We start from the raw sequence: 27,854 nt of genomic DNA, 5'->3' as shown, positions 1-27,854 counted from the left end.
CCTATTCTAGACCAGAAAATATACCAAATTATAGGTACATCCTAATTAATGCAAATAAATAATTCCTTTAAGTGTTTACAGGTTGCCAGATGTCTGACTATTGGATAAGTGGGTTATTGTCATATTGTGTTTGAAACATATGATTATAGTTCCATTTGTAACATTTTAAGACAGCAAGTTCAAAAAATGCAATTTTCTTTCAGACCACAAGTGGTAACTCTGTGGGGACCCCTTTAAACAGGTTTACCATACTTCAAATACATGAAACAGAAATGGAATTAACTCACCTACTGCACTGGTCTTCAGTAGAAAAGTAAATTTGAAAGTCATCAGAGTTATCATGGACATAAAGAAAACAACACCGTTCATCAAACTTGGATATGCTGGAAAATGTTCATTTAAAAAGAAATATTACATATAACTTGGGGTATAGAGACCTTAAATTTACTGGAGAATTCTTAAATTACTACAAAACTGCTTCCATTTTAAAGACTTAATGTCCCAATGACCTGCCTAATCAGTCTTTGATTTCCATATGAATAAAACTTAAATAAATGAGAAATGTTTCTCTTGCCATTTTGAGTCTGTGTTCACCAATTTAATTCAACAAACATTAATTAAGCATCTACTCTACCATACAGAACTGGGCAAGATACTGTAAGGGAGACAAAGGGGCATGTGCAGAGAAAAATCACAAAGAGAGCTGTTGTTTCCATTAAAAATGGAATATAATGCTCAAAACAGTAAATAGTTGTCATTTTTCATTCATACTGACCTTATTCCCCTAATGGAGGAGGCTGTAAAATTCCATTCATGAATTTGTTTCTGTAGGAACCAAAGACACAAGTCAAAAGTTCCATGTTAGACAGCAAAACATATGTTTATGTTTACGTTATGTTTAACAGGGTCATTCTCTTTTTCATTCAATATTCAATTACACATGCTAGTTTTCTCAGCATGAGATACAATTTTACATTTTTTAAAAATCTGCATTTTACTATAAAAATAAGTAACATAGAATAATAGAAATGTATTCCAGAGTATTCATAAAATTGATTTAGGTACACTTCCACTTACAGCAGAAAGTCTCTATTTTGGTATACTAGAAAACTCCTCTCTATGAAGTATATTTATCTTCCACTGACTTGTCAGAAACCACAGAACAAGACCAGAATGTATTAATCTAACAAAGCAGTGGCAGCATAACATATCTAGAAGAGCTAGACCTATGATGGGAGGTCAGAACCATGGGAAGCAAAAACAAAGCCTTGGAAAGCATTTTCCTTGAAGAGAATTCTTTTCTTTTTCCTTTTCCTCTCTCTTATTCCTGACATGCCGGATAAAAGAAATAAGTAGAATGGAAGGAGATCTAAGGGTACAGGGAAGGCTGCAAAGAGGGGTCTCTTGGTAGGTCCAAGCAATGTAGCCACAGGGTCACATAAGAGGGTCACAAGCTCCTAAGAGACTTCAGGATTCACCTCACTTTTGGGGGCCTCAATCTTCTCAGTTACAAAATGAGGGGGTTGAACTCAAGGCATCTAAGGTCTCTCTCAGCTCTAAGTCTTAGGCTCCCATCCAAGTTATTAAAAAGGCTTTCCGAAGGTACTTTGTGAGCCTTGAATGTGAGTTACGCAAGCTCTATGTATGTGAGCTCTGGGTTATATGTCTCAGGCCATCCTGGATCAAAAGGGAGAGTTAAGAGTAAAACCAGATTAAACTATACGGACAGATTAAATTATATGGAGAGAACTAAACTAGATCCAAACACAGAAGAGAAATAATAGCACTAGGATGATTCTGAGGAAAGGAAGAACTGAAGCCTTATTCTACCTTTGGGTAGGCACCACTTGAAGCTGACTACACTGAGTCAACCCAAAAATTAGTGTAGGCTTATAGAGCACTTAGAGGACTCAAATATAAGGCAACAATTAATAAGTACCTATTCTTTTGTATCCCAAAAATATTTTTTTAAAAAGGGGGGAAGGGAGGACCTATTTGTACAAAAATATTTATAGCAGTTCTTTTCGTGATGGCAAAGATTTGGAAATTGAGGGGAGCTCCATCAAATGGGGAATGGCTGACCAAGTTGCAGTATATGATATGAGTAATATTATTGTGCTATAAGAAATGATGAGCTGGATGGTCTCAGAAACAGCTAGAAAGATTTACATGAACTGATGCAGAGTGAAGTGAGCAGAACCGAGAGAACATTTTACACAGTAACAGCAATACTGTATGATGAATAACTGTGAATGACTTAGCTATTCTCAGCAATACAATCTCAAAGAACTTCTAATGAAAAATGCTATCCACCTCCAGAGGAAAAATGTTCTGAATGCAGACTGAAACACACTATTTTTAACTTTCTTAATTTTTTATTTTATTTGAGTATTCTTCCACAGAATGAGTAAAATATATGTTTTACATGATTATACATGTATAACCTATAGCTGATTGCTTACTGTCTCAGGGAGGGAGGGAAAAAGAGGATTTGAAACTCATTTTTAAAAAATGAATGTTAAAAATTGCTTTTATATTGGAAGAAAAAGAAAATATTATTAAAAAATAAGTACCTATTCTGTTAAAAAAAAAAGGCAAAAAAAAATTAAGTCCTTGCCTTTGAGGGATTTACATTCTACTTAAGAGATAACAACACTCACATGAGTAAGTAAATACAAAAATGACTTAAGAAAGACAGAGAGAGAGAGAGAGAGAGAGAGAGAGAGAGAGAGAGAGAGAGAGAGAGAGAGAAAGAGACAGAGAGAGAGAGAGAGAGAGAGAGAGAGAGAGAGAGAGAGAGAGAGAGAGAGAGAGATGGAGCACTAATAACTGAGGGAATCTGGAAAAGTCTCCTGTAGGAGATGTTCCCTGAACCATGCCTTTAAGGAAGGTGGGGATACTACCAGGCAATAATGAGGAGGGAATTTCTTCTAGACATAGGGGATCATTTGTGCAAAGCATATGACATGTCATGAAGGGAGACAGTTACTAGGATAATAAAGCAACACTACTCAATAAAATAGACCACTCAGTTCATAGCACTAGGGAATGGCCCAATTAGAGATCAAACACCCTAGCACGGGTAAACATTACAGGTTAACCAATCACTGCAGAGGGGTCAAGTACTATTTTATCTGGGTTCTATAAGCAATACCAGTGGGAGAAAGAGGGACAAGATGGCTAATAACTCCAAACCCTGAAACAGTTACAGCCTGCTTCTGTCCCAAACAGAACCAATAGATCTCCAAGCTCTCTGCTGATGAGATCTTCTGGAATACCAGAAGGGCACTATAAAAGGTGCTACAAATACAAAATAGAGGAAAAATGATGATGAGGATGAGAATAATAGACATTAAAAAAGAACTTTAAAGTTTGCAAAGTACATTATGTACACTACTGACCTGAGCCTCACAACAACACTGTGAATTAGGTCCTGCAAGTATTATAGATAATATGCATCAGGGGAAGGAATGATCACTAGGGGCTTAGCAGTTGCAGAAGGACTCATAAAAAAGGTAGGACTTAACTTGAGCTCTTGAGAATTTATGAACCTTGTGTGTGTGTGTGTGTGTGTGTGTGTGTGTGTGTGTGTGTGTGTGAGAGAGAGAGAGAGAGAGAGAGACAGAGAGAATGTGAGAGAAAGACAGAGAGAGACAGAAACAGAGAGACAGAGAGAAAAAGAGAAAGACAGAGAGACAGAGAGATAGAAAGAGAGAGAGACAGACAGCAAAAGAGATTTCGGGACACAAGATGGCATGAAGAAGAAATCCAGTGGTGAAAAGGGAAGAAAGGGAGAGATCAAGATCTTGGGTTTCCATGAGTTTATTCTGGTAAAAGACATCACAGAAGGTGGGGGGATGCCAGGGGAGCTGACCTGAGATGCAGCAGAATTGGGGAAAGGGAAAAAGTATACTACACAGTCATTTTGTATGTTAATTAATTATTCTTCATAGCTAGGTGCTAAGCTAAGTTGTTTCTATCTTGTTGAAGACATATGCTATGAGCTGTATATAAATTTCAATGCCTTGGGGCAAAGTTTCGGTTAACTTGTCCTAGTTACAACTCTGGAGAAAGACATCCTTGGCAGGAACAAGGATATGAAAATAGGAATGTATACAGCCTGTTTGGAGAGTACCAAAAAGCCAAATTTGACTGGAGTGTGGAGTTCATACAGGGCTGGGCTGCAGAGGCTTTTGCTGAATGTCAAGCTAAAGAATTTGGATTTTAACCTATAGGCCAGTGGTGTCAAACAGATCTCTGCAGGCTTCATATTGACTTAGAAGATCAAAATTAACATTATGCATGTTTTACTGGGCAGCTAGGTGGTACAGTGGATAGAGCACTGGAATGAGAAAGACCTGAGTTCAAATACAACCTCAGACACTAGTTATGTGACCTTGTGCTAGTCTCTTAACCCTGTTTACCTCAGTTTCCTCATCTGTCAAATGATCTAAAGAAGGAAATGGCAAATCGCTCCAGTATCTTTGCCAAGAAAACCCCAAATGAGGTCATGAAGAGTCAGACACGACTGAACAACAACAAATGTTTTATTGTTATTTTAATTTATTTTGTTAAATATTTCCCAATTACATTTGGTAAACTCAGTCAGTTTGCCACCTCTGCTGAGGCGATGGGTAGCTACTATACATTTTTGAACAAGAGGAGCACATGCACAAATGAACAAATGTGGCATATTATTCTGGAGGGAAGGTTGGGATGAGTTACACCCTCCTCCTAGCCCATCCAGAAAAAAATTCTTTCTCTGAAATCCTCTTGCTTTGAGCCACACCACTGCAAAGGCATCACTTTACTTTTTTCAGAAAGAGATTTCACTCTAATTGGTACATGTACAAAGAAAAATGTCCTTGTTTGCAATAGGCAAATTCTCTCGAAAAACCTACAACCACACACCAGCTTTTAAGAAAATAAATGGAAACAATGAAACTGAATGAAAACATCTTCCCAGAAGGAAAAAAAAAAAAACCTCTGCTGTGTTTTTGAGTGCTTACTCTAACACCAACTCTTACAAAATATTTCCTCAGAGAAATAAACACTAAATGGTTCCTTTTCACCCCACCACTCATTAAAAATAGCCTCCAGCATTCTCACAAATAGTAAGCTATTTTATTGGTCCATGGAAATTTCTATTAAAGGCAAGAGATAACTATAGAATTCAAACAATTAGGGCAGATGGATAAAACAATTGCCCAAAACTTAAAATAGTTTCCTATGAATATTTTATTAGTAGTAGTGTTTTGGTAGATACTTCTCAATAATTCACAACAGATGCTCAGCAACTGTCACCCTCAATGTCAGAAAGTAGCAAAACACTAACCAAGAAGCACAAATTGTTCTGCAATTCCAACAGAAATACACAAAAATAAAATGGTAATTTCAATAATATCAATAATACCAGCATACGTTATACCAAATGAGGCACCAGTTTCATTCCCTTGCTGCTTATAAAACAAAAAGGCAACAAATAAATTAAGTCCATTTGCTGCATAAAAAAAGCCACATCAAATAAATGATGGTGATGAGCACTAAAGCATCCATCTCCAATTTCTTCACTTCCTTTTTCGGAATGTCTAATACAGAGAAGACATGAATTACACAGCATTCTGTCATTATCAATGACTGTGCTGACTACATTCTGAACCATGACAGGAGTGCTCCTGGCATTAAATACTGGATAGAATTACTGGTCTAAGCTGGAGATGTTCATGACTCCATCTATTTCTGGTGATATGTTTCTATTTTAGATTTGGGAATTTGCTTACTCTTCTTTATATGTGTTTTATTTCTGAGGGCATTTGTGTTTATATTTGCCCTTGTTCTAAATCATGTTCAATTTGCATGCTTCTTTAAAAAAAAATCTTTATGCATTCCTACCAGGTTCAGGAGGGAATGCTGCTAACATATGGGTACATATGGCTAGAGGACAAACACGTGTAGTAATAAAACAGAATCATCTTATAAAAGGAAAAAAAGAATGAAGCCTTTTTAGGTACAGAGGGAAAATGTAAACCTGTTCCCTCTAAATACACACAAATTCTACATTCCTGTGCAAAATGTGTATGACCATTTATACAAAAGCTCTCTCTAATGTATAGTTTTATTATTTCAGTAGTTAGCAGAATTCAGAAGTTATCCATTTTAATAACCAGCTTCTTTGTTGTTACACACACACACACACACACACACACACACACACACACACACACACACACACACACACACACACACTCCATCTCCCATTTCCTGCCGTTTTCACTGGCTTTCTCCAATGCCTGGAACTCTCTCTCCCTCCTCATTTAGGCCAACTGGCTTCCCTGGATTCCTTCAGATCTCAGCTAAAACCCCATTGCTGCAAATTCCAGGTGTGGGAGATAGCCAAGGGCATGTGCTTTGCTCTCCTTATTGTTCTGAGCCCAGGGATGTGGGCTCTTCTAGCAAAAATGCAGATATTTGATTAAAAACTATTGAATGGCATGAAGAATGGCTGTGATTTATTTTTCTTACCATTTCTGTGGGTGAGACATGCCATAAAGAGACAGTTCTCTCCTCTGCCTCCTTGTTTATGGAAACATAAGAAGGCTGGTAGACTTTAGTTGGCTCGATCACTAGAACCTGAAATGAGAACAAATATTTGTAATCTATGGGAACATGCAGCAATAGTCATTACACTTATATAATTGTAAATACATACACATACATATAAAAATATATAAAATATATACTTAAGCATTATACTATAAAGCTTCAGGAGAATCTGTTCTAACTTCAAAAAACAAGGAAGGAGCAATCATTGACTTTCAGGCACCAAGCACTTGCAATAAGGGCAGAAAATGAAAAAATTAGCTTTGGCCTCTCCTGCCTTTATGATGCAAACCAAGCACTAATTGGGTGCTAAGACTTCTTATCCAATTGTTGTTCAGTCCTGTCCAACTGTTGGTGACCCTGTGGACTTTAGCACACCAATGGAGTGTCCATAGGGTTTTCTTGGCAAAGACACTGGAGTTATTTGCCATTTCTTTCTTCAGCTAATTTCACAGATGAGGAAACTGAGGCAATCAGGGTTAAGTGACTTGTCCAGGGTTACACAGCTAGGAAGTATCTGAGGCCACATTTGAACTCAGGAAGATGACTCTGCCTGACTGCCAACTCTATCCACTGCACCAGCTAGCTGCCCACAGCTATTATTATTAGCTGGCTATTATTACTGAATCTCTTTAGGTCTTCGTCTCCTCATCTGTAAAATGAGGGGCTTAGACTAGATGACTTTTCTTCTGCATGACAGTGAAGAATTCTGAATAAAATGTACCCAAGGGCACAGGTAAAACCAGGGATGTTCTGGGAGATGTTCAATAACCGGCTTTCTGAAAACACAGGATACAATTTTAAGTTTTTGTTAACATTTTCTTCATCTTATTAAATCTAGACAATTAACAAGACAAGAAATCAATCCTTGATTTGTAGCCTTCGATGGTTTTCAAGGTGTAAGTCCTCAAACCTTTTAACACTCAGGATTCCGTCCGACTCCAGCACACCCCTGGGAAACCATCAGACTAGAAACACCTTGAAGGCAGGGGGCTACCCCACGTTAGCATCTACAACAATTGGTTGTAACATCACATGAACTTACTTTTTAAAAAAGTCTAATGAATAAACTTTAACACTTTTCCTAATTATTTTAAAGCATATTCTTGAATATATCTTTCAGAATTTTTAAAGCGGGAACACCTTTACCCAATCCAAAAACCATGTGAAATGTCTCAAAGAAATGGATTTTAGAATATCATACCGGAAATCTCAGTCCATTCGTGATTTCCTTTGTTGCCTCAAAAATTATATCCAACCAAAAGTTAAGCAGCTCCTGTCTATGAGAGTGTTCAATGGTGAGTTTCTTAAAACGCTGAATTAGCTGCAAGTTCTGAACTAATGACCGCAGATACCTATAGGAAGAGAAGCATAAGGAAATTAGACCCCCTCAGGAAAAAGAATTTAATTATACCTGAGGTTTGATTTTTACTGAGTCGTGAGTCCATCTGCATAGGCAGGTTCCTGGCAAAAGTCTTATTTTTTAAGAGACTTCATAAGGATGCTCTGTGTGCCTTTCTTGGTGATATATTCAAGTGAAAGGACCAAAAGGTAAAGCTAATTGTAAGTTCTCTTACCTTTTAATGAAATTTGAGCTGAGAATAAATATTCCCTGAGTAGATATCCTAACTGCCCTGTTTCAAGTAATGAATGCAAGCTATTCTTTGTCTCTTTACCTCTGGAAAATGGATTTTGTTTTCTTGCTAGAGGGGAGAGGGTTGTTTGTCCTTCATTCTGAAGGGGACCAATGATGTCACAAGGGTGATGTCAAGCAAAGGAAATGACTTTGAAGAGATCAGTCCTCCTGGTCTAGAGAGGAAGCCTCCAAGTTTCTCCCTCTTGGTTCTGGATGTTCTCAAAAGACTGAAGAGGCTGGTTTGGTTCAGGAACCAAACTCTAGGACCCTTTGACCAAGAAGGCTCAACCCTGGGCTGTCTTGTACAAGAGAGGTGGAGGAGATTGCATCATTTGCTTTAGTGTGTCTGTTTACCTCACCATCCCTTTCTTCTCGAATGCTCTGTTCTGTTCTTGGGGCTCTTTACTTTTGTGGGCCTGATGAATTTGGAAAGGTCAATAGTTTAAGGGTCTAAATTGAAAGCATGGAGGGCCCAGAAAGAGCAAATGCACACTTCCCCCTAACCTATTCCAAAGTAGATCTTAACAGAAGGACTGTATTGGTTACACTGGCTTCCATCTTCCTTTAACAAAGAATTCAGAATGCCAAAGCAAAGATGCACCATCGTTTCTCATGACTGAACCTTTTCCTAATAATAATAGCTAAGGTTTATATAGCACCTCCCATGTGCCAGGCATTGTACTAATCAATTTACAATTATTATCTCCTCTGATCATCACAACAACCCTGGGAGGTGGGTGCTATTATTATCTCCATTTTACAGATGAGGAAACTGAGGCAAACAGAGGTCAAGTGACTTGCCCAAAGTCACACAGCTAGAAAGTATCTGAGGCTGGATTTGAACTCAGGTCTTCCTGACTCCAGGCCCAGCACTCTATCCATATCAGAACATCATGAACAAAGAGAGCTGGTACTTGATAACTACAGACCTATGGCACTCACCAGATTGGAGGTTTGAGTTTAAATAGCCTCTCTGCTGCTTGCACTGCTTTCCCTATGTCATTGGCCAACATGCTCACGTTGAAGAACTGACCAACATCCCAGTAATTGTTCATTTTTTCCAAGCTTCCTTTTCTTCCCAGCAAACTATTCAGCCGGACACCTTAGAAGTTTCAATTTTAGTCAAGATTAGTTCATATAAACAAAGACATCAAGTGAACAGAACACTGGGTTCTGAGTTGGATCACGGTTTGAGTGAGGATTCCACCTTAGTTGCTAGTGCTGTGATCCTGGGCAAAGAATTAGACCCAAGTCGCAGTTTCTCATCTATAAAATGGGGATAATAATATCTTCTCTATAGAGTGTTGTTGTAAGGATCAAACAATGAAATTTGAGCTGAGAATAAATATTCCCTGAGTAGATATCCTAACTGCCCTGACTCAAGTAATGAATGCAAGCTATTCTTTGTCTCTTTACCTCTGGAAAATGGATTTTGTTTTCTTGCTAGAGGGGAGAGGGTTGTTTGTCCTTCATTCTGAAGGGGACCAATGATGTCACAAGGGTGATGTCAAGCAAAGGAAACGACTTTGAAGAGATCGGTCCTCCTGGTCTAGAGAGGAAGCCTCCAAGTTTGTTTTTATGGTAAACCGTCAGTGTGAGTTATTAGTACTAAAAAAGATAGGATAGGGACTGAACCAGTGATTCCACTGCTCTAGGGAACTCCCAGGTGAGGAAGCTCCATCCCTTATCAATGCAGATCAGCACCTTCTCTGTGACTTAAGTCTTAATGAGTTGCCCAGAGCAACGAGAGGTTAAATCAGTTGCCCAGGGTCACCCACAAAATATGTGTCTGAAGTAGGACTTGAATCTCCATGTCTTCTTGGTTTTGAGGCTGTCTCTTCATCTCTTATGCCATATTGTCTCTCTACTATTCATAAAGTCTAAGTTATTGGGATCCTGTGATGTTCAGTCTAGTCATTTAATTCAACAAGCATTTAAGCACCTACTACTACACAAAGCCCTGTCCTAAAGCATTCACTAAGTGCATACTATGGCACAAGGCACTGTGCTAAATGCTAGGGAGGCAAACATAAAACTAAAATTGTCCCTTTCTTTATGGAGCTTACATCATTCCAGGGAAGGAAAATGGGGCAAATACATGTACAAGGAAGAATAAATATGAGATAATTTTAGGAGGAGAGTACCCTAACAATAGGCTTCCCATGGAAGAGGGCCCCTGAAATTATGCCTTGTAGAATTCTAAGAGGTCCATGCACAGGTGAGGAGGAAGTGCCTTCCAGTTAAGTGCAAAGATCCAGAGGTGGTAGATGCACTTCCAATCTCACAAAACAGCTAGTGGGTCAGTCTGGCAGGAACTTACAGTGCTTAGTGAGAAATAATGTGAAGTAAGTCTGTAGCTCTAGCTAGAGACTGTAAACATCAATTTGAAGACTTTTACATTTGTTCCTAGAGGGAAGATTCTTGAGGAGAGTGGCAGAAGCTGTGCTTTAGAAACGCAGATAATGGATTGTAGAAGGGTGAAACTAGGAGGAGGGAGACTGAGTAAGAGACTGTTCCATTTGTCCAGGTGAGAGGCGATGAACACACAAGTTAGCGGGATGGCCATGTGAGTGGAAAGAAGGAAATGGATTTGAGAAATCTTCTGGAGGCAGATGTGGTACCTGATTGGATATGGAGGAGTGGGATACAAAGAGAGGGAAGAATGACTCTGACGTTGTAAACCTGGGCAAATGAGATGCGAGTCCCCTATCAGATTGTGGAAAAGGCAGTTTTTAGTCAGGTGATTGCCCATGCTGTTGGGATTGTTGTTATTATTCAATCATCCATGTCTTTGTGACCCCATTTAGGGTTTTCTTGGCAGAGATAATGGAGTGGCTTGCCATTTCCTTCTCCAGCTCATTTTACAGATGGAGGAAACTGAGGCAAAGAGAGTCAAGTGACTTGCCCAGGGTCACACAGCTAGGAAGTGTCTGAGGCCAGATTTAAACTCAGGAAGATGAGTCTTCCTGAATTCAGGCCTGACATTCTATTCACTGAGCCACTGCTTTTAGGTTACCAAAGGGCAAACGATACATCACTTTCTGTAATACACAGCTGGTTGTGAGTGATTTGCATTTTTTTTTGTTCAAAAAACTGACTTACTAAAAAGAATATCAAAATGAGACTCATAAAGAGCTTTACCTATTTTCCTCAGTTCCATAGAAGTTTCAAATTGTTGTCCAGCAACTATCAGCAAAACAGCCAGATTAATTCCAGAGTAAAGAGACGACTGGAGCTCAAATCCTTTTCGGTACCTACGATGACAAGCACACCAGTATTAACCATAGCATTTTCTCCTACTGAACTACTGACTTGAAGAACAAATTTAAATGAAGAAAAGGTCACTATCACTCAAAGATTTTCTCAAGCTCCCTCTTCATGTTAACCAAATAACAAAACTATTAGTGTCAAACACCTTTCATATCTTCGAAACTGGTAAAAAAATATTCAAAGGCAGCCACCAAAAATCATCCTCTTCAAAGTTAATTGGGGTTTTTTTGGCATAAATGATTAACTCGCCTATGTCATCCAACCAAGCTGTCTGTTACAGCAGTACAACACAAAGCAGCTTCCCCTTTTTTCAACACACAGTTGTGGGGGGAGGGGGTTTTCCCCCCACATGTATAGACATACTATGACTCAATTAGACAGGATGTCTACATTAGATTTTTTTTTTTTGTCTGTGTCTACACTAAAAGGGCAGCTAGGTGATGCAGTGGATAGAGTGCTGGGCCTAGAGTCAGGAATACTCATCTTCCTGAGGTCAATTCTAGCCTCAGATACTTCCTAGCTGTGTGACCCTGGGCAAGTCATTTAGCCCCAGTTGCCTCAGTCTCCTCATCTACAAAATGAACTGGAGAAGGAAATGATAAACCACTCCAGTATCTTTGCCAAGAAAACCCCAAATGGGGTCACAAAAAGTCAAAAACAACTGAACAACAATAAACATTGAAAAGTACTTCCAAAAGCACTATTATGATTATATTTTCAGAATGCTTTCTTTCTTTTTATTACTATCATAGAGATAGAACCGAAAGAGATTTAAGGGGCTTATCTAGTCCATTTTACAGATGAAAAAACTGAGGTCTGAGGAAGATAATTGTCACTCAAATAATAAGTGTCAGAGGTGGGCTTTAAAGGCAAGAGTCGGTATTCTGAGCATCAAAGTCAACCCAAATTCTAGAAAGAAGCATTTTCAAAAAAATTCTTTTTAGTTTAATATACATATGTGACTCTGAGCAAGTCATATAACTTCCCAGTTCTCCCTGCCCCCAGACAACTAAGGATGAGCTGGAACATTTGAGGGAGTTTCCATACCACACAATCTCCACATGATGAAGTCACAGGTCTGCATTCTACCCACCCCACAAAAACAGAAGTACCTTATGAAGGGATGAGGAGAAGGAATAGCTCTGAAGATACATGTTTAAAGTCATTCCCACCCCCTCACCAATATTCACACTATACACACTTTGGGAATGAAATCATACAGAGGAGAGCTATCAATGGCATTCTAAGAATAGTCAGCCTGAACTCAGAAAGGGTTGGGGAATCCAGTTTTCTCAGAACCAAGTTGGTGACAGCCGAAACCATGGTGTCACTTTCGATACAGGCCTCTCTCAGGAGAGCTGAGGATCAGGCTTGGAAGTGTGGCACACGGTAAGAGACTTGGCTCCGTAGTCAAGTGGACCTGAATTCAAATCCCTCACCTGCCATCTGCTGCTGTGTGGGTTTTGGCAAACCATTTAATATTTCTGGGCCTCAGTTTCTCTGCTAAATGAGAGGGTTGGCCTCTGAGGTTCCTTTGATCTAAGATCCCACAAGGGGATGAATAGATTTCAGGTGAGGGAGTGGAGTTGGCAGACAAAAAAGAATGGCATCTTAATTTTCACTGCCCTCTAATTTAAATTTAGCATTTCCTTCAATTATATTAAAATAGTACCCTGAAAAAGGCCATACTGCAAAAGGGGTCAATGAGAAAAAAGCTGACGGTGCCGCAGAACAAATGAATAAAATCTAGGGTTTTCATGCCTGGTCACCTGGGGGTGAAGGAAGTGCAACCTGAATTAAACTTATGTGTGATTGCCAATTCACTTCACTGAGGATCACAGAGACTGTTATACACACCTGTCCTCTCTGCTCTGCCTTGTACGCATCTGCCTCCCCAACTCCCACCCTGACTCCTGAAATCCTGTGCATACATGGACACACACACACACACAGAGCCAAGGGGCCTAAAGACAAGGAAGGAATATGAATCCTGAATCATCTGAATGGAAATTGGGGGCAAAAAAAACAGAGGGCATGTCCTGATCCCTTTGATTCCTATGGTACTCAGGCTCAAGAACTCCTACTTCTACCTCTGATAATGTTGTTTGTTTGTTTGTTTGTTTGTTTTTGAGGCAACTGGGGTTAAGTGACTTGCCCAGCATCACATAGCTAGTAAGTGTCTGAGGCAGGATTTGAACTCAAGTCCTCCTGATTCCAGGGCCTGTGCTCTACCCACTGTGCCACCTAGCTGCCTCAATAATGAAATTTTTAGTAAGTCTATTGTTGTAAAGCATCCTTCTCATTAACAGAGTTATTAACTATATGAAAGACTGAAGACAGTGATCCACCAATATTCTAGAGCACCCATGATGAAGAATGCTGCCCACCTCATGACAGGGAGATGACAGCCTCATAGACCGTACCTTGTATAACCCTGCATTCGATCCTTCCAATAGCACCTACTGAGCTCCACCGGGGATATGTTACTATTCCACTTGACAGATGGGGACACAACACTACAATGAATTTAATTAACCTTCCCAAGGATATACACAGCTAGTTAGTGATGAAGATGACACTAGAACCCAGATCTTCTGACTCCTAAATAAATCTCTCAATGACAAAACATAGTATGGAACTGAATGCTGTGAAACAATAATTTTTTAAATAATAGTAATAGATAGTAATTACATTGTGTGCTCTAAGGTTTGCAAAGGGCTTATTTGATACAATAATCCTGGGAGATAGGTGCTATTATCTTTTCCCTTTTCAGATAAGGAAACTGAGGCATGAGGAGATTAAGTAACCTGGCCAGTGTTACTTAACAGCCAGTTAAGTGTCTAAAGCTGAATTTGAACTCAGATCTTCCTGACTTCAGGCCCAGCAATCTCTCCATTTTACCTATAATTTTTCCCATAATGATCCCAGAATGACCCAAAAGAGAGAAAGAAGAAAACTCCTCCCTCCAGCTCCTTTGCAAAAGTTGGGGGTGGAAAGCGGGGGACCCATAAGTGTGAAATATTGTGTATAACATTTTACTTTTTTTAAATATGTTGATTAATTTTGTGGAACCACAAATTAATACTATGTTCTATTGTACTTTTACTTTTATTTATTTTGTTAAATATTTCCCAATTACATTTTTTATCTAGTTCGGACAATACAGGGGCCACATTGTTTGACACCATTGAGAAAACTCAGGCAGAAGTTAAGTGACTTGCCCAGGGTCAAACAGGTAATAAAATTCACAGCTGGATTTTGAAACTAGGTCCTCTGATTCCAGACCCCACCATCCTCTGCACTTTAAGTATGTTTCTCAATCAGCAGCTACAGACAATAAAACCCACAGATGTTGTCATTGTTGTTGTTCAGTTGCTTTTCAGTCACATCCTTCTCTTCATGATTCCATTTGGGTTTTCTTGGCAAAGATGCTGGAGCTATTTGCCATTTCCTGCTCCACTTCATTTTACAGATATGGAAGCTGCAACAAACGGTTAAGTGACTTGCCCAGGGTCACACAGCTATTAAATGCCTGAGGCCAGATTTGAACTCACAAAGATGAGTTTTCCTGACTCCAGGCCTGGCACTCAATCCACTGCACCACCTAGTGTCGGTGAATCTATGCAATTCCATCACCTTACATGTAAAGTAGAAATTGATTTGAAACAGAATTTAATCTCACCATTCAATGGCAGAGTCCCTGCTTTCCACATCCTTGCAGTCTGAATCAAGGAATATGTCCTTATAGATTCTCCCACACAGGCAGAACATATCTGGAGCAGGATGATCACAGGTTTGGAGAACCTGAAGCATCACTTGCAGTGCTTTCCCTCGGTCACCGGCATGGTTTCTCCTGAAACACATTCATGTGTCATCATGAGAAGCTGGTGGCAAGCAAAGATGATTTTTCATTTTAAACTTGCCCTAAAAGCTTCTGCATACCCTTTGATCCAGCAAAACCACTGCTAGGTCTATATTACCAACTCGTAAAAAAAAGGGAAAAAGACCTATTTGTACAAAAATATTAATAGCACCTCTTTTTGTGATGGCTAAGAATTGGAAATCAAAGGGAAGCCTATCAAAGGGAATGGCTAAACAAGCTGTGGTATATGATTGTGATGGGATATTATTGTGCTATAAGAAATGACAAGCAGGATGATTTCAGAAAAACCTGGAAAGACTTACACAGTAACAGCAATATTGTATGATGAAGAGCTGTCAATGACTTAGCTATTCTCAGCAACACAATCCCAAAGGACCAATAATGTAGCATACTATCCACCTCCAGAGAAAGAACTGATATTGTTTGAATACAGACTGAAGCATGCTCTTTTTCACTTTCCTACTTTCTTTTTCTTTTATTCAAGACTTTTTTGTACAAAATGACTAATATGTAAATGTTTTACATGATTGCACATGTATGACCTATTCTGATTGCTTACCATCTTGGGCAAGGAGGGAGAAAAGGTGAGATAGAATTTGGAATTAAAAACTTAAAAAGCAAATGTTAAAAACTGTTTTAGCATGTAATTTGGGAAAAAATAAAACATATGCTAAAAAAAAAAACCTGCCCTAGAACCACAGTTTTGGTCTTCTGCTTAAACAAACAAAAAAAGCAATAACCTGTTTTCCTTTAAAAAAAAATATCAAATATATGAAGATTCAGACACTTATTAAGCACCTACTATGTGCCAGTTTCTCCACAATGGGGATAGAAGAAGAAAAATTCAAGCTTCTGCCCTTAAGGAATTTACATACTAAAAAGAAAGAAACTTATATACACACATTCATATACACATCTATACATATATCAATCGCTGCTGTTCAGTTGTTTCAGTCGTGTCTGACTCTGTGTGACTCCATTTGGGGTTTTCTTGGCAAAGATACTGGAGCAATTTGCATTTCCTTTTACAGCTCATTTTACAGATGAGAAAACTGAGGCAAACAGGGTTAAATGACTCGCCCAGGGTTGCACAGCTAGTAAGTATCTGGGGCCAGATTTGAATCCACAGATATGAGTCTTCCTGACTCCAGGCTTGGTGCTCTACCCACTGTGCCACCTAGCTGTGCATGTATGTGTGTGTGTGTGTGTGTGTGTGTGTGTGTGTGTGTGTGTATAGGTATGTATAAGTATATATGCACATGTATACATATACACATATATACATTATGTGTATACATATATATGCATGTATAGATATACAGATGTGTGTATACACATGTTTTGCCCAGAGTCACATAACTTGTGCCCAAAGCAAAATTCAAACTTGGGTCTTCCTGACTTGGTGACTCTATCCACTGTGATACCTAATTACTTCATTCTAATGAGATTATGTGGCAGCTGATTTTATCCATATTCTTGATTTGGACCCTCCCCAATGCACCTGATGCTTCCTTTCTCTATTCATGAGACTGATTCCTATTCATTCAGTCTACAAATTGTTCTCCTGATGAAGAGTCCATTTTCTCCCCGCTTATTCATTCAGTAAAGGAAGCCAACCCCTAACCCCAACTGAATCAATTTTGCTGAACATTTTTAACAGATGACATTTATCCTCAAGCTAATCTCTGGATCCTATGGAGAAAAAAAGTGAAAGAGATTAAATGCTTAATGAGGTACAAAATTTCTACATCTGCTATGAGTCAAATTTTTTTAAAGTGTCCAGTGTTCAGGTTTATGAAAAGGCTGCATTAACCTTCCTGAACTTCTTAGTTGTTAATGTGATTTTAAGCCTTTGGGGTCTAGTTACATCTAAATTTGCCCCACCTTATTCCTTAATTTGAAATTTACTCTTTCCATTCACAACAAAAGGTCATTTGAGGTTGGAGAAACACACACACACACACACACACACACACACACACACAACACACAAACATTTGCAAGGGAAAAAGCAACTTTTCAGTTAAAAGCCACTTTAAGGAGAGCTGCTAAATAGTCTAATCCCCTCAGAGATTAACAATCCACTTTGCTTATCTGCTTATGATTTCCAGACCCCAAGGTATCCAAGAACAAGCCAATATTTCAGAACTGTTGTGTTTAATCAGTCACCAATGCAAGTGGTAGCCAGTTTGTGGTAACATGAGAATTTTGTCAATTAATAGAAACCGACGAACTAAGATCTACTCTACTGAAAAATGGTTTACACAAGCTCCTGAGCAACCTTGATGACCCTTCTTCTCCCTTTTTTCTCCAGCTTTCCCCCATTCTCCACCCAACAAAAATTCTTAATAAAAGTTAATGAGCAACAGGAGGTAGGTGGTTTATATTCAGCTTATGTTGGGGGGATGGGGGGGAATGAAGGGGAAACTATAGTTTTTCAAAGTTTTGGTTTTATTGGGTATCCTATAATAAATGGCCTAGGAGCCAAAAGACGAGTTTGAGTTCAGCTGGGTAACCTGAGGCAAGTCATTTAAATTCTTTTGAATCCCAGTTTCCTTATTTGTAAAATATGATAATAATGGCAACCCTTGCCCTCTTCAACAGGGCTCTTATAAGAATTAAAAGAAACACTTGGAAGCACTTTCTAAACTATGGGCTATTTTTACAATCCATGGAAGAAGAAAAGAAGAGAATATGCCTTTCTTTTTTATTTTTCTTGCTTTTTTTTTTGCAACATGGCTAATATAGAAATATGTTTTACATAACTACATATGTATAATTGATATACTGTTTGCCTTCTTAATGGATAGGGAGGGGCTGGAGGGGAGGCAGAGAATTTAGAATTCAAAAATTTTTAAATGAACGTTAAAAATGGATATATAATACATTTTTTAAAAATAAAAAAAAAGGAATGGAGTCAGAGGATTTGGGGTCCAAATCCTACTGTTACCACTTACCACTAGTGAGATCTTAAGAAAATCAACTAACTTCTAAGAGTCTTAGTTCTCTTATCTGTAAAAATGAGAGAAGCTAGGTGGCACTATGGATAGAGTGCCAGGCCTAGAGTCAGGAAGACTTATCTTCATGAGTTCAAATACAGCCTCAGATACTAGCTGTGTGACTCTAGGCAAGTCACTAAATCCTGCTTGCCTCAGTGTCCTCATCTGTAAAATAAGCTGAGGAAGGAATGGCAAACTACTTAAGTATCTCTGCCAAGAAAACAAGAGTTGGACACAACTGAAAAACAAAAATGACAGGGTTAAACTCAATGGCTTCTAGGGCTCCTTTTAGCTCAAAAGCTATGAATCTGTAAGGGATACTGTCTACAGGAGTGAACAAATTCCCAGATAAAAATCCGTGGTCATTCAACTTTTTATCAAAATTATAAATTCCAGAAGTCAGAGACCATGTCCCCTAAAATGTCCTTTGAACATATTTGCAGTTGTCTAATAAATATCTGTCAGGTGATGGGTTGTTCTATTCAATTCCAGGTCTGTCACAGGTGGTCACGCAGGCCCCCTGGATTCTGCTTATTTCAGCCTTTTGATCATCACGTCTTGATAGTAAAACCAATGCCTGATTCAACTTTAGTGGAATGTGACCAAATGATTGCTCCAAATGCAGGTAAGAGAGACTACCTGAAATCCAACTCCTCTTCATTCTTCTTTAGAGAACAAAAGAATGAGCTCTGGACAGTTTTTAGCAAGTACAGTAAAAGGAGTTGGCTGTTAGAAAAGAAAATCGCTTCCAACCGCTTGAATCTACCTACTGACGAGCAGAGCTTCTGGCTGAAGCAGCAAGTCTGCTAATTTTACATCAGCTTATTTGCCAGAGTCGAAGAAATCACACAATCACCCAAGGGAAGCTCTTCTGACTCTACAAATGAAAACTGGCTAAGGCCACATGATGCAAATACTATCAGTGTGTTCTACTCATGATGTTTCAATCCCTAACCTTTCTTCAGTCTGAACTTAAATGAGCTGCTTTTACTTACAACTGAGCAGTGTCTTCCAGGAGAAATAAGACTTATATGTCATTGGTCGACAAAAAGTTCAGGCCAGGTCATCAGCGGCTGTGAATGGAATGACCCGCTGACAGCTCTGTTGATGTTGAGTGGAATGTGCCTGACCTACTAGTGCCATTAGTAAAATCCTGATCCCAGTGTGTCATCAGGGCAAAAAGGAGAAAGGCTACCTTGGTATAAAAAAGGTCAACTAAATTTTTCTCCCTTTTGGAACCCAGTGGAAATGTACATCCTAGTTCAGAGTTTAGGTACTTTGCCAGCAAAAGCTTGTCGCATTTGTAATTGAAGAGGGCATGGGTTCAAATCCTGACTTGGTTGTCTACTACCTGTGTGACATTGGGCCAGTCACTTAAGCTCTATCTCAATTTCCTCCAATGAAAATGGGGATAATAATAGCATCTACCTCTCAGAGGATTGTTGTGGGAATAAAAATAAAGAAATATTTATACAGCACTTTCCCAAACTTAAAGCACTCTATAAATGTGAGCTATCATCATTATTATTTTTATTCTAGGGTCAACATCTTCTTAGGTAAATTCTTTCAGTGATTCCTTCTAATCATCCTAATCTTGACTCCCAGAATTCTCTCAAAATGCCCACTGAGCTAAAAATGACTTTCTGAACCATCACAGAAACTCTCTCCCCTTCACCATTCAAACACCTCCTCAAACCCCACCTACCCCTTCCCAGTAGTCTTCCCCAACTAACTGAAAGAGGAGATCCCTCTGGAAGTCCCACTTCCATGATGCCTTCTTTCCTCAACACTCAGCACATATAATGTAAACAACTGCTCAATTGATTCTTAATTTGTCCATATGATTGGGGGGCAGGCAGGAGGGGGCATTCCAGACCTGTGAGTTCATACACACAGGGAGAGTTGCAGCAAGTAAATTCTTCTACCAATTCAAAGCAGCAATTGTTCTGCAAATTAGTCTTAAAAGAGTTTCCCCACACCCAAAGGGCAATCAAACTGTGCATACTTTTGATCCAGCAATAACCACTACTAGGTCTGTATCCCAAAGAGATCATAAAAATGGGAAAAGGACCCACATGTGCAAAAAAATACTTATAGCAGCTCTTCTTGTGGTGGCAAAGAAAGGGAAATTGAGGGAATGCCCATCAACTGGGGAATAGCTGAACAAGTTGTGGTATACGAATCTGATGGAACACTATTGTGCTATAAGAAATGACGAGCAGACGGACTTCAGAAAAACCTGGATACAAAGTGAAGCAAGCAGAACCAGGAAAACATTGTACATAGTAACAGCAACGCTGTGCAATGATCAACTATGAATAACTTAGCTCTCCTCAGCAACACAATGATCCAAGAAAATTCCAAAAGAAATATGACGGAAAATGCTGTCCACATTCAGAGAAAGAACTATGGAGTCGGAATGCAGATCGAAGCATACTATTTTCCCTCTTTTTTTGTTTTTTTCTTTTGTTCTATTTCTTCTTTCACAACATGACGAATGTGGAGATGTGTTTAACATGACTGCACACGAATAACCTATATCAAATTGCTTACCATCTTGGGGAGGGAGGAGGAGAGGAAGAGAGAGAGAAAAACTTGGAACTCAAAATCTTATAAAAAATGAATGTTGAAAGCTATCTTTACATGTAACTAGAAAAAATGAAATACTATTACTTTTTTAAAAAAGAAAGGAAGGAAGGAAAGAAAGAAATGAAGGAAAAGGAAGAAGAAGAGGAGAAGGAAGGAAGGAAGGAAGGAAGGAAGGAAGGAAGGAAGGAAGGAAGGAAGGAAGGAAGGAAGGAAGGGAGGAAGGAAGGAAAGATAATTTAAAAGAAAAAGAGTTCTTTGGGGAAAATGTGGAGTTAAATGACTTACTAGGCCATACAGTCAGTATCTTATCAAAGATGGAATTTGAACTCAAATTTTCCTGACTCCCACACAGTTCTATATCCACTACAGCACTGGTGTCAAACTTAAAAGGAAACAGATCCTTAAGGACTGCATGTTGTCTTAGAAAATCATAAATTAATATTATCTGTGTTAGATTGTATTTTTAATTTAATTTTGTTAAATATTTTCTGATCACATTTTAATCTGATTCCAGCCCCAAGTGTTTTGTAGGCTGCATGCAGCCCAAGGGTCAGGAGTTTGATACCGCTACACTACATTATATTTTTGTTGTTGTTGTTCAGTCATTTCAGTTGTATCCAACTCTTCGTGGCCCCATTTGGGGTTTTCTTGGTAAAAATGCTGGAGTGGTTTGCCATTTCCTTCTCCAGCTCATTTTACAGATGAGGAAACTGAGCAAAACAGGGTTAAGTAACTTGCCCAAGGTCACAAAGCTAGCAAAGTATCTGAGTCCGGATTTGAACTCAGGTCTTGCTAACTCCAGGCCTGGCACTCTATCCACTATGCCACCTAGCTGCCCCACTGAACCATTTTATCTCCACTACGTATTCAACTTTTTGCAGTATTTTTATAATTCCAATTTACATTTTCCTGCAACTGGAAGAGGAATTTACTGCTGGAGGTCTATACCCCAGGCCAATGGTTTGCTTTATCTAGCCTTTGAAAACAAAGACATATGACAAGGAATTTTTAAAAATAGAATTTTAGTGTAGTTTAGTTTAGAATTTTAGTCTTTCGTCACCATTGTTAGTAAAATAAGTGTTAATCATTGGCAGGCAACTAGACTTTTTTCTTTTGCATGATCCTAAAAATCACTCAAAGCGCTGAACAATTTCCCAATGCAATCCAGTGTGATATCCTCTTATTAAAAAAAAAACCTCTATATCCAAAATGACACAAAGGGTTATATTCTAGTTGCATACCATAATCTAGGTGTCATGAATTTGCCATCCACTTGTTTTTTCTACTGTTTTTTCTTTCCAATTATTTGCAATTTAAGTGAGAAAGTCTTTTAGTGTTCTGAGACTCAATGCAACTAGTAGCATGCCATCTGCAAAAAGGAGAATTTAGATATCTCATCAATGACAGAGGATCCTTTCACTACCAGGCTTCACCCAGAGCAAGACATCCTCTCTGACACTGAGGGAAACTTAAGATGTGTGGATGGTTATACTCAGCAGGTCACCAGACAAAGTTATCTCTTCAGTGTCATCTGCTGAAAGATCGTGTGTGATTTTAACACAGGTGCAAGAACAGCTTTGTTGGAGGAAGATTTTAACAGTAGTGTTTCATTCTACTGAGTCAAACTTATTTTTAGTTCTGCAAACAATGGACCCACAGGGATCTTAAATTTTCTGTATTTAATCTCTCAGGCAGTTGTGTGGTCTGCCGTAGAAAGTAGTCTGAAATCCCGCATGCCTCTCTGCTCCTTTCTCACCAAGAATACCCTCATTGTGTATATGAACAATCCTCATAAAAGCTTTTTTACTAATGAGGAAGTAAGCATATGACTCAGTGGCAAATAACGTCTTCTCAGATGCCTATCCACTATTTTGCTGTTGTAGAAATTTATTTATAGCACTAATTGGCTAGAGGCTGAAAAAGCTCATAACAACTATATTCTTCAGTAATACCCTTTTGGGGGGAGGTTTCAGACCTATAATTTCATCAGTGTTATAGGTACTCTTATTGAGAAAACTACCCTCTTCCAATACAGGAAAAGGAATATTTTTCACAATTATGGATAGGGGAAGACTTCTCAACCAAAGTAGACAAAGAAAGGAGATAAAATGGGCGATTCTGACTGTATAAGACTGAAACGTTTTTTACACAAATAAATCAGTTAAGTAAGAATTAGAAGGGGAATCAGTGAACTAGGAATACATCTTTGTCACAAATTTCTCTGATAAAGGCCTGGCACATCAGGTGTCTAGAAAATTCATACACATTTTTAAGAACAAGAGATGTTTCCCAATAGATAAATGGTCCAAGGATACAAATAAGCAGCTGTCAAAAGAAATGAAATCACATGAAAAAATGTTCTAATAATAATTTATGTAGCACTGAAGGTCTGCAACATGCTTTACGTATTATCTCATTTGATCCTTACAAGTCTGTGATGTAGATACTATTTTATCCCAATTATAGATTAGGAAACTGAGGCTAGGAGAGGGTAGGTGACTTGCTCAGGGTTACACAGCTACCAAGTGTTTGCAGCAGAGTTCAAATCACTAAAAATAAGATAAATGCAAATTAAAGTAACTCTGAGATTCCACCTCACACTTAGATCGGCAAAAATGACAGAAAAGGAAAAAGATAATTTTGGGAGAGGTTGGGGGAGGTCGGGCACACCAACACACTGTTGGGAAAGCTGTGAAATGGTCTAACCATTCTGGAAAGCAATTCACTCCAATTATACCCCAAATGCCACTAAACTGTGCATGTCCTTTGACAGAGCAATACTACTACTATACTTATAACCTAGAGATAAAAGACAGAGGAAAAGGACCCATGTGAACAAATATATTTACAGCAGAACTTTTTTTCTTAGGAAATAACTAGAAACAAAGTGGGTGTCCATCAATTGGGGAATGATTTGAATGAGCTGTGGTAGACAAAAGTAATAGTATATTATTGGATCATATTGTAGCCTACTGACAAAAGAGATGTATTTGGAGAAACCTCAACAGAGTTGCATGAACTGATGAAGAGTAAAGTGAGCAGAACTAGGAGAATTTACAAGATGACTACAACCTCGTAAAGGATAACTACTTTGAAAAACTTAAGAAAGCTGATCAAAGCAATAATCAATTATGACCCTAGAATGGAGAGTGCTTCCTGCCTCTTGGTAGAGAGGTGATACACTGTAACAGGTACAGAATGTAACAGATATTTTCAGACATGGCCAATTCAACATAAATTTGTTTTTCTTGACCACCCATATTTGTTACAAAGGAAGGCTTTTATTAGGGGAAGGGCTGGAATAATGAGGGTGGGTAGGAATGAGCGTAGTGATAGTAACAAAAAAAGAGAAGAGGAGGAAGTTCAAATGATGATATAGACAAGGTAAGTATGGTTGGCACAGTAAAGTTAAATTTCATATACATGTGTGTATATATATATATGTACATTCACATAATATACTTTAAAAATCATTTTTTCTTCATAGCATACAGAGATATTCATGTCTATTGATGATGGGTTAAAAAAATTAATTTTTAAATTTAATTAATTTTTAAAATTAATTTTAAAATGCTAGAGATCATCATTCTTTTGGTATCATTCCCAATTTGATATATCTTGAATATCTCTCCTTGAGGTGGCTTCAATATTGTATTGCCTCCAGCACCAATTTCTTCTGTCTGCATCTGGTCAGGTTCAGAAACCTTTTGAGATGCCATTTCCACTGATATGGCACATTAGGCACTAAAATACTAAAGGCCAAGTGTTGTTCTTCCAACTATCATGGATGATCAGAACCAGCTGTCACAGAAATGTTAGCAAATTTGTTCCTGTTTGCATCGACTTGTACTCTTTTCAATTTCAGAGTGAAATGATTAATAAAAATTAACTGAAATGATTAATAAAGGAAATAAGGACTCGAACACCGTATTAGAGCCATGGAAAATAAAAGTGTTTTTTTTCCCCTATCATCTACTTTAAAAATGAGTGCAAAGTTTAGTTTAAGGTAGCCAAAGGAAATTGTTGGTAAGAAATTATTTAAAGGGAGAATTTCAGAGCTGGAAGAAAATTTAGAGATAATCATGTACAGTCTCTTCATTTTACAGATGAGCAAACTGAGACCCAGAGAAGTGAAATGAATGTTTGGGTAGTTTTTTAAAAGAGTAAACATGTCTCTTAACTCAAAGAACCAATACGAGAGTTTCGCCACATTTGTGCTAGCAAATGCATGAGCTATCAACCTCAAGAAAACAAAATAAAATGAATTAATTTGTTCCATCTAGTGCAGTTGCATTTACCCATTCCCATACTCCCTATTATGACTTAATTATTCCCACTGACATTTCTTTAAAGGCTGAGAATTAGTTGTGTGGTTGGTCTAAATATGCACCCTCAGCTCTTCCAGTCCTCTCCATTTTACATGGTTCATCTCTTCCCATGAATATACCCTGGAAATAATCTCAATAAAATTATCATTCCTTCTATCCCTCCTCTTCTACTCACCCTCAACAAGCTATGAAATCCCCAAAGGATTCGACCAGATACTCAGCTCTATCTCCAGCTAACTAGTCATTCATTCAACAAGCATTTTTTTAAAGACCCTGATAAGTACAATACATTGTGCTTAGGCTCTGGAAGAGACACTGTCAGTCAAATAGCATTTATTAAGCACCCACCATGTGTCAGGAACTATAGGTGCCAGGGATACCAAGACAGGTTTAGATAGACAGAGAGACAGACAGATAGATAGATACAGAGAGAGAGACAGACAGACAGATAGACAGGTAGAAGGAAAGAAATAACAGTCCTAGCTCTCAAGGAGTACACAGTCACAAAAAAGGCAAGGTCCCCGGCCTCAAGGGATTTACAATCCAGTAGAGGATGGTAAGACATGTACACAGAGATCATAAAGACCATTCAGTCCAACCATCTCATTTTACAGATGTGGAAACTAAGGCACAGAAGGGTTAAGAAATTTTCCCAAGATCAATAGTTAATGAGTCAAAGCCAGGAATGTCATCTGGGTCCTGAGTCCAAATCTAATATTCTTTCCATTTTTTTCAATGGAGCTAAGATTTCATCAATGTGGGCAATCCTTCCACCAGCACAGTTTGTAACCTATCCATGCCTTCTCATCCTTACTCATGTTCTCCCAAAGGGTCCCCAAACAGGCTGGAGGCCTACCTCTAGGTCTTTACATATTTTGTGGGTGTCAATGTGGCCCTTGGGCTCTTCATCTGTTTCTTCTGTCAAACAGAAGCTCACAGAATACCAGATAACAGACTTTACTCCTTTTACAAACAAACATTTTCTCAATGATATGCCTAAAACCATTTCTTTTTTTATTTCATTAAATATTCTCCAATTACATGTAAAAGGATTTTTAACAATCGTTTTTAACATTTTTGAGTTCCAAATTCTCTCCCTCCCTCCACCTCTTCCCTCCTTGAGAAGGCAAGCACTTTGATTTTGATTATACATGTGAGGTCAAGCCAAACATATTTCCCTATTAGCCATGTTGCAAAAAAAAAAAAACACAAACAAAATAAAAGAATAAAAATAAAGAAAGTCTTAAAAGTGTATACTTTAAACTGCATCCAAAGTTCACCAATTCTTTCTCTAGAGATGGAAAGCATTTTTCATCATGGATCCTTTGGAATTGTCTTGGATCACTGTCTTGGTCAGAGTAGCTAAGTCTTTCACAGCTAATCATCCTTAAAATATTGCTGTTAACTTTATACAATGTTCTGGTTCCACATGCTTCACTTTGCATCAGTTCACATATGTCTTCTCAGGCCTAAAACCACTTCTCACTAGGTCATAATATGTAGTATATTGAAACCTGCTTATGCCCACCATGAATTTCTCTATTGCTCTCACTCTTGTGCAGCCATTTGAACCTTTCCAATGCAAAATATAAGTCAAGTTAGATTAGAATGCGGGCATAAGAATAAAGAAGGCCGAAAGAACAGATGACAAAAATCACTTTCAACTGGGAGTGGGTTGGGAAGACTTCATGAAGAAATTAGAATTTCTACTAGGTCTTGCAGGATGTCAACCTGCAGAGATGGCAGGAGTTGTGGGAAGGGGTGGAGAGAACATTCCAGGGCTAGGGCTTAGAACGAGCAAAGGACCCAACACAGGAAGGTGGTACATAGGTTTGACTCCATTCTAGAATATAAGGGAGTTGAGTGCCCATCAAATAAGTTATTATTTCAAGAAGGAAAAATTCCTTCCCAGCAATTATCTTTTCACATTTTATTTATGAAATTTAGTCTATCACATGCCATCGTTTGGTAAAACCATGTCTAAATTCCTGCCAGACTGGAAAAGTGATTCTGCTACCCAGGGACCTTTTCTTTGGAAGGCATTAATGCTTATAGGAAATATGCAGTACTTGGTAATAAACACTAACAGACTACAATATTGAATCAGATAAAAGAAAGAGCATCGGCCCTGGAGTCAGGAGGATCTAAGTGCAAATCCAGTCTCAGACACTCAAAACTTACTAGCTGTGTGACCCTGACAGAAGGAGGAAGGAGGAGGGAGAAGGGAGGAGGAGGAAAAGAGAAGCCAAATCTCACAGAATATCAGAATTGGAAGGGACCTCAGAGATCATCTAATGCAATTTTTCTAAAGTCAGGGATCCACTCTACCACCTTCTTATACAGTCATCCAGTCTCTAGTTGAAGACTTTCAGAGACAAAGAGCTTAGGAAATTTTTTTTCTTCTGTTAAGCTGAACTCTGAGTAGAGCCAATTTGGCATAATAGACAAAAAACTGGCTTCAGAGTCAGGGAGATTTGAGGTTCAGTCCCTGCATACCGACTGTGTTACCCTAGAGGACAAGGTACTTAACCCCTCAGTGTCTTCAGGTA

The 27,854-nt window shown here is 38.5% G+C and overlaps 1 protein-coding gene across 3 annotated transcripts in view; it reads right to left on the bottom strand.

Moving 5' to 3' along the window:
* Positions 1 to 27,854, bottom strand: part of MAP3K15 (mitogen-activated protein kinase kinase kinase 15) — a 153,395-nt gene that overhangs the window by 56,582 nt on the left and 68,959 nt on the right. For all 3 annotated transcript variants that reach the window (XR_002325190.2, XM_020989936.2, XM_020989935.2), the window contains exons 7-13: positions 15,189 to 15,359; positions 11,378 to 11,490; positions 9,179 to 9,338; positions 7,805 to 7,955; positions 6,523 to 6,630; positions 776 to 825; positions 288 to 383 (exon numbers count right to left, since the gene is read on the bottom strand). Coding sequence is in view for 2 of the 3 variants with exons in the window: in XM_020989936.2 (XP_020845595.1) it covers positions 288 to 383; positions 776 to 825; positions 6,523 to 6,630; positions 7,805 to 7,955; positions 9,179 to 9,338; positions 11,378 to 11,490; positions 15,189 to 15,359 (849 nt within the window). In the remaining variant the exon portion in view is untranslated. The remainder of the gene's footprint in view (positions 1 to 287; positions 384 to 775; positions 826 to 6,522; positions 6,631 to 7,804; positions 7,956 to 9,178; positions 9,339 to 11,377; positions 11,491 to 15,188; positions 15,360 to 27,854) is intronic.

The sequence above is a fragment of the Phascolarctos cinereus genome, unplaced genomic scaffold (genome assembly GCF_003287225.1).
Source record: "Phascolarctos cinereus isolate Bilbo 61053 unplaced genomic scaffold, phaCin_HiC Scaffold_726;HRSCAF=1367, whole genome shotgun sequence".
NCBI lineage: Eukaryota > Metazoa > Chordata > Mammalia > Diprotodontia > Phascolarctidae > Phascolarctos > Phascolarctos cinereus.
Note: the sequence above shows the minus strand (reverse complement) of the source record. Positions and strands in the feature narration are given on the sequence as shown.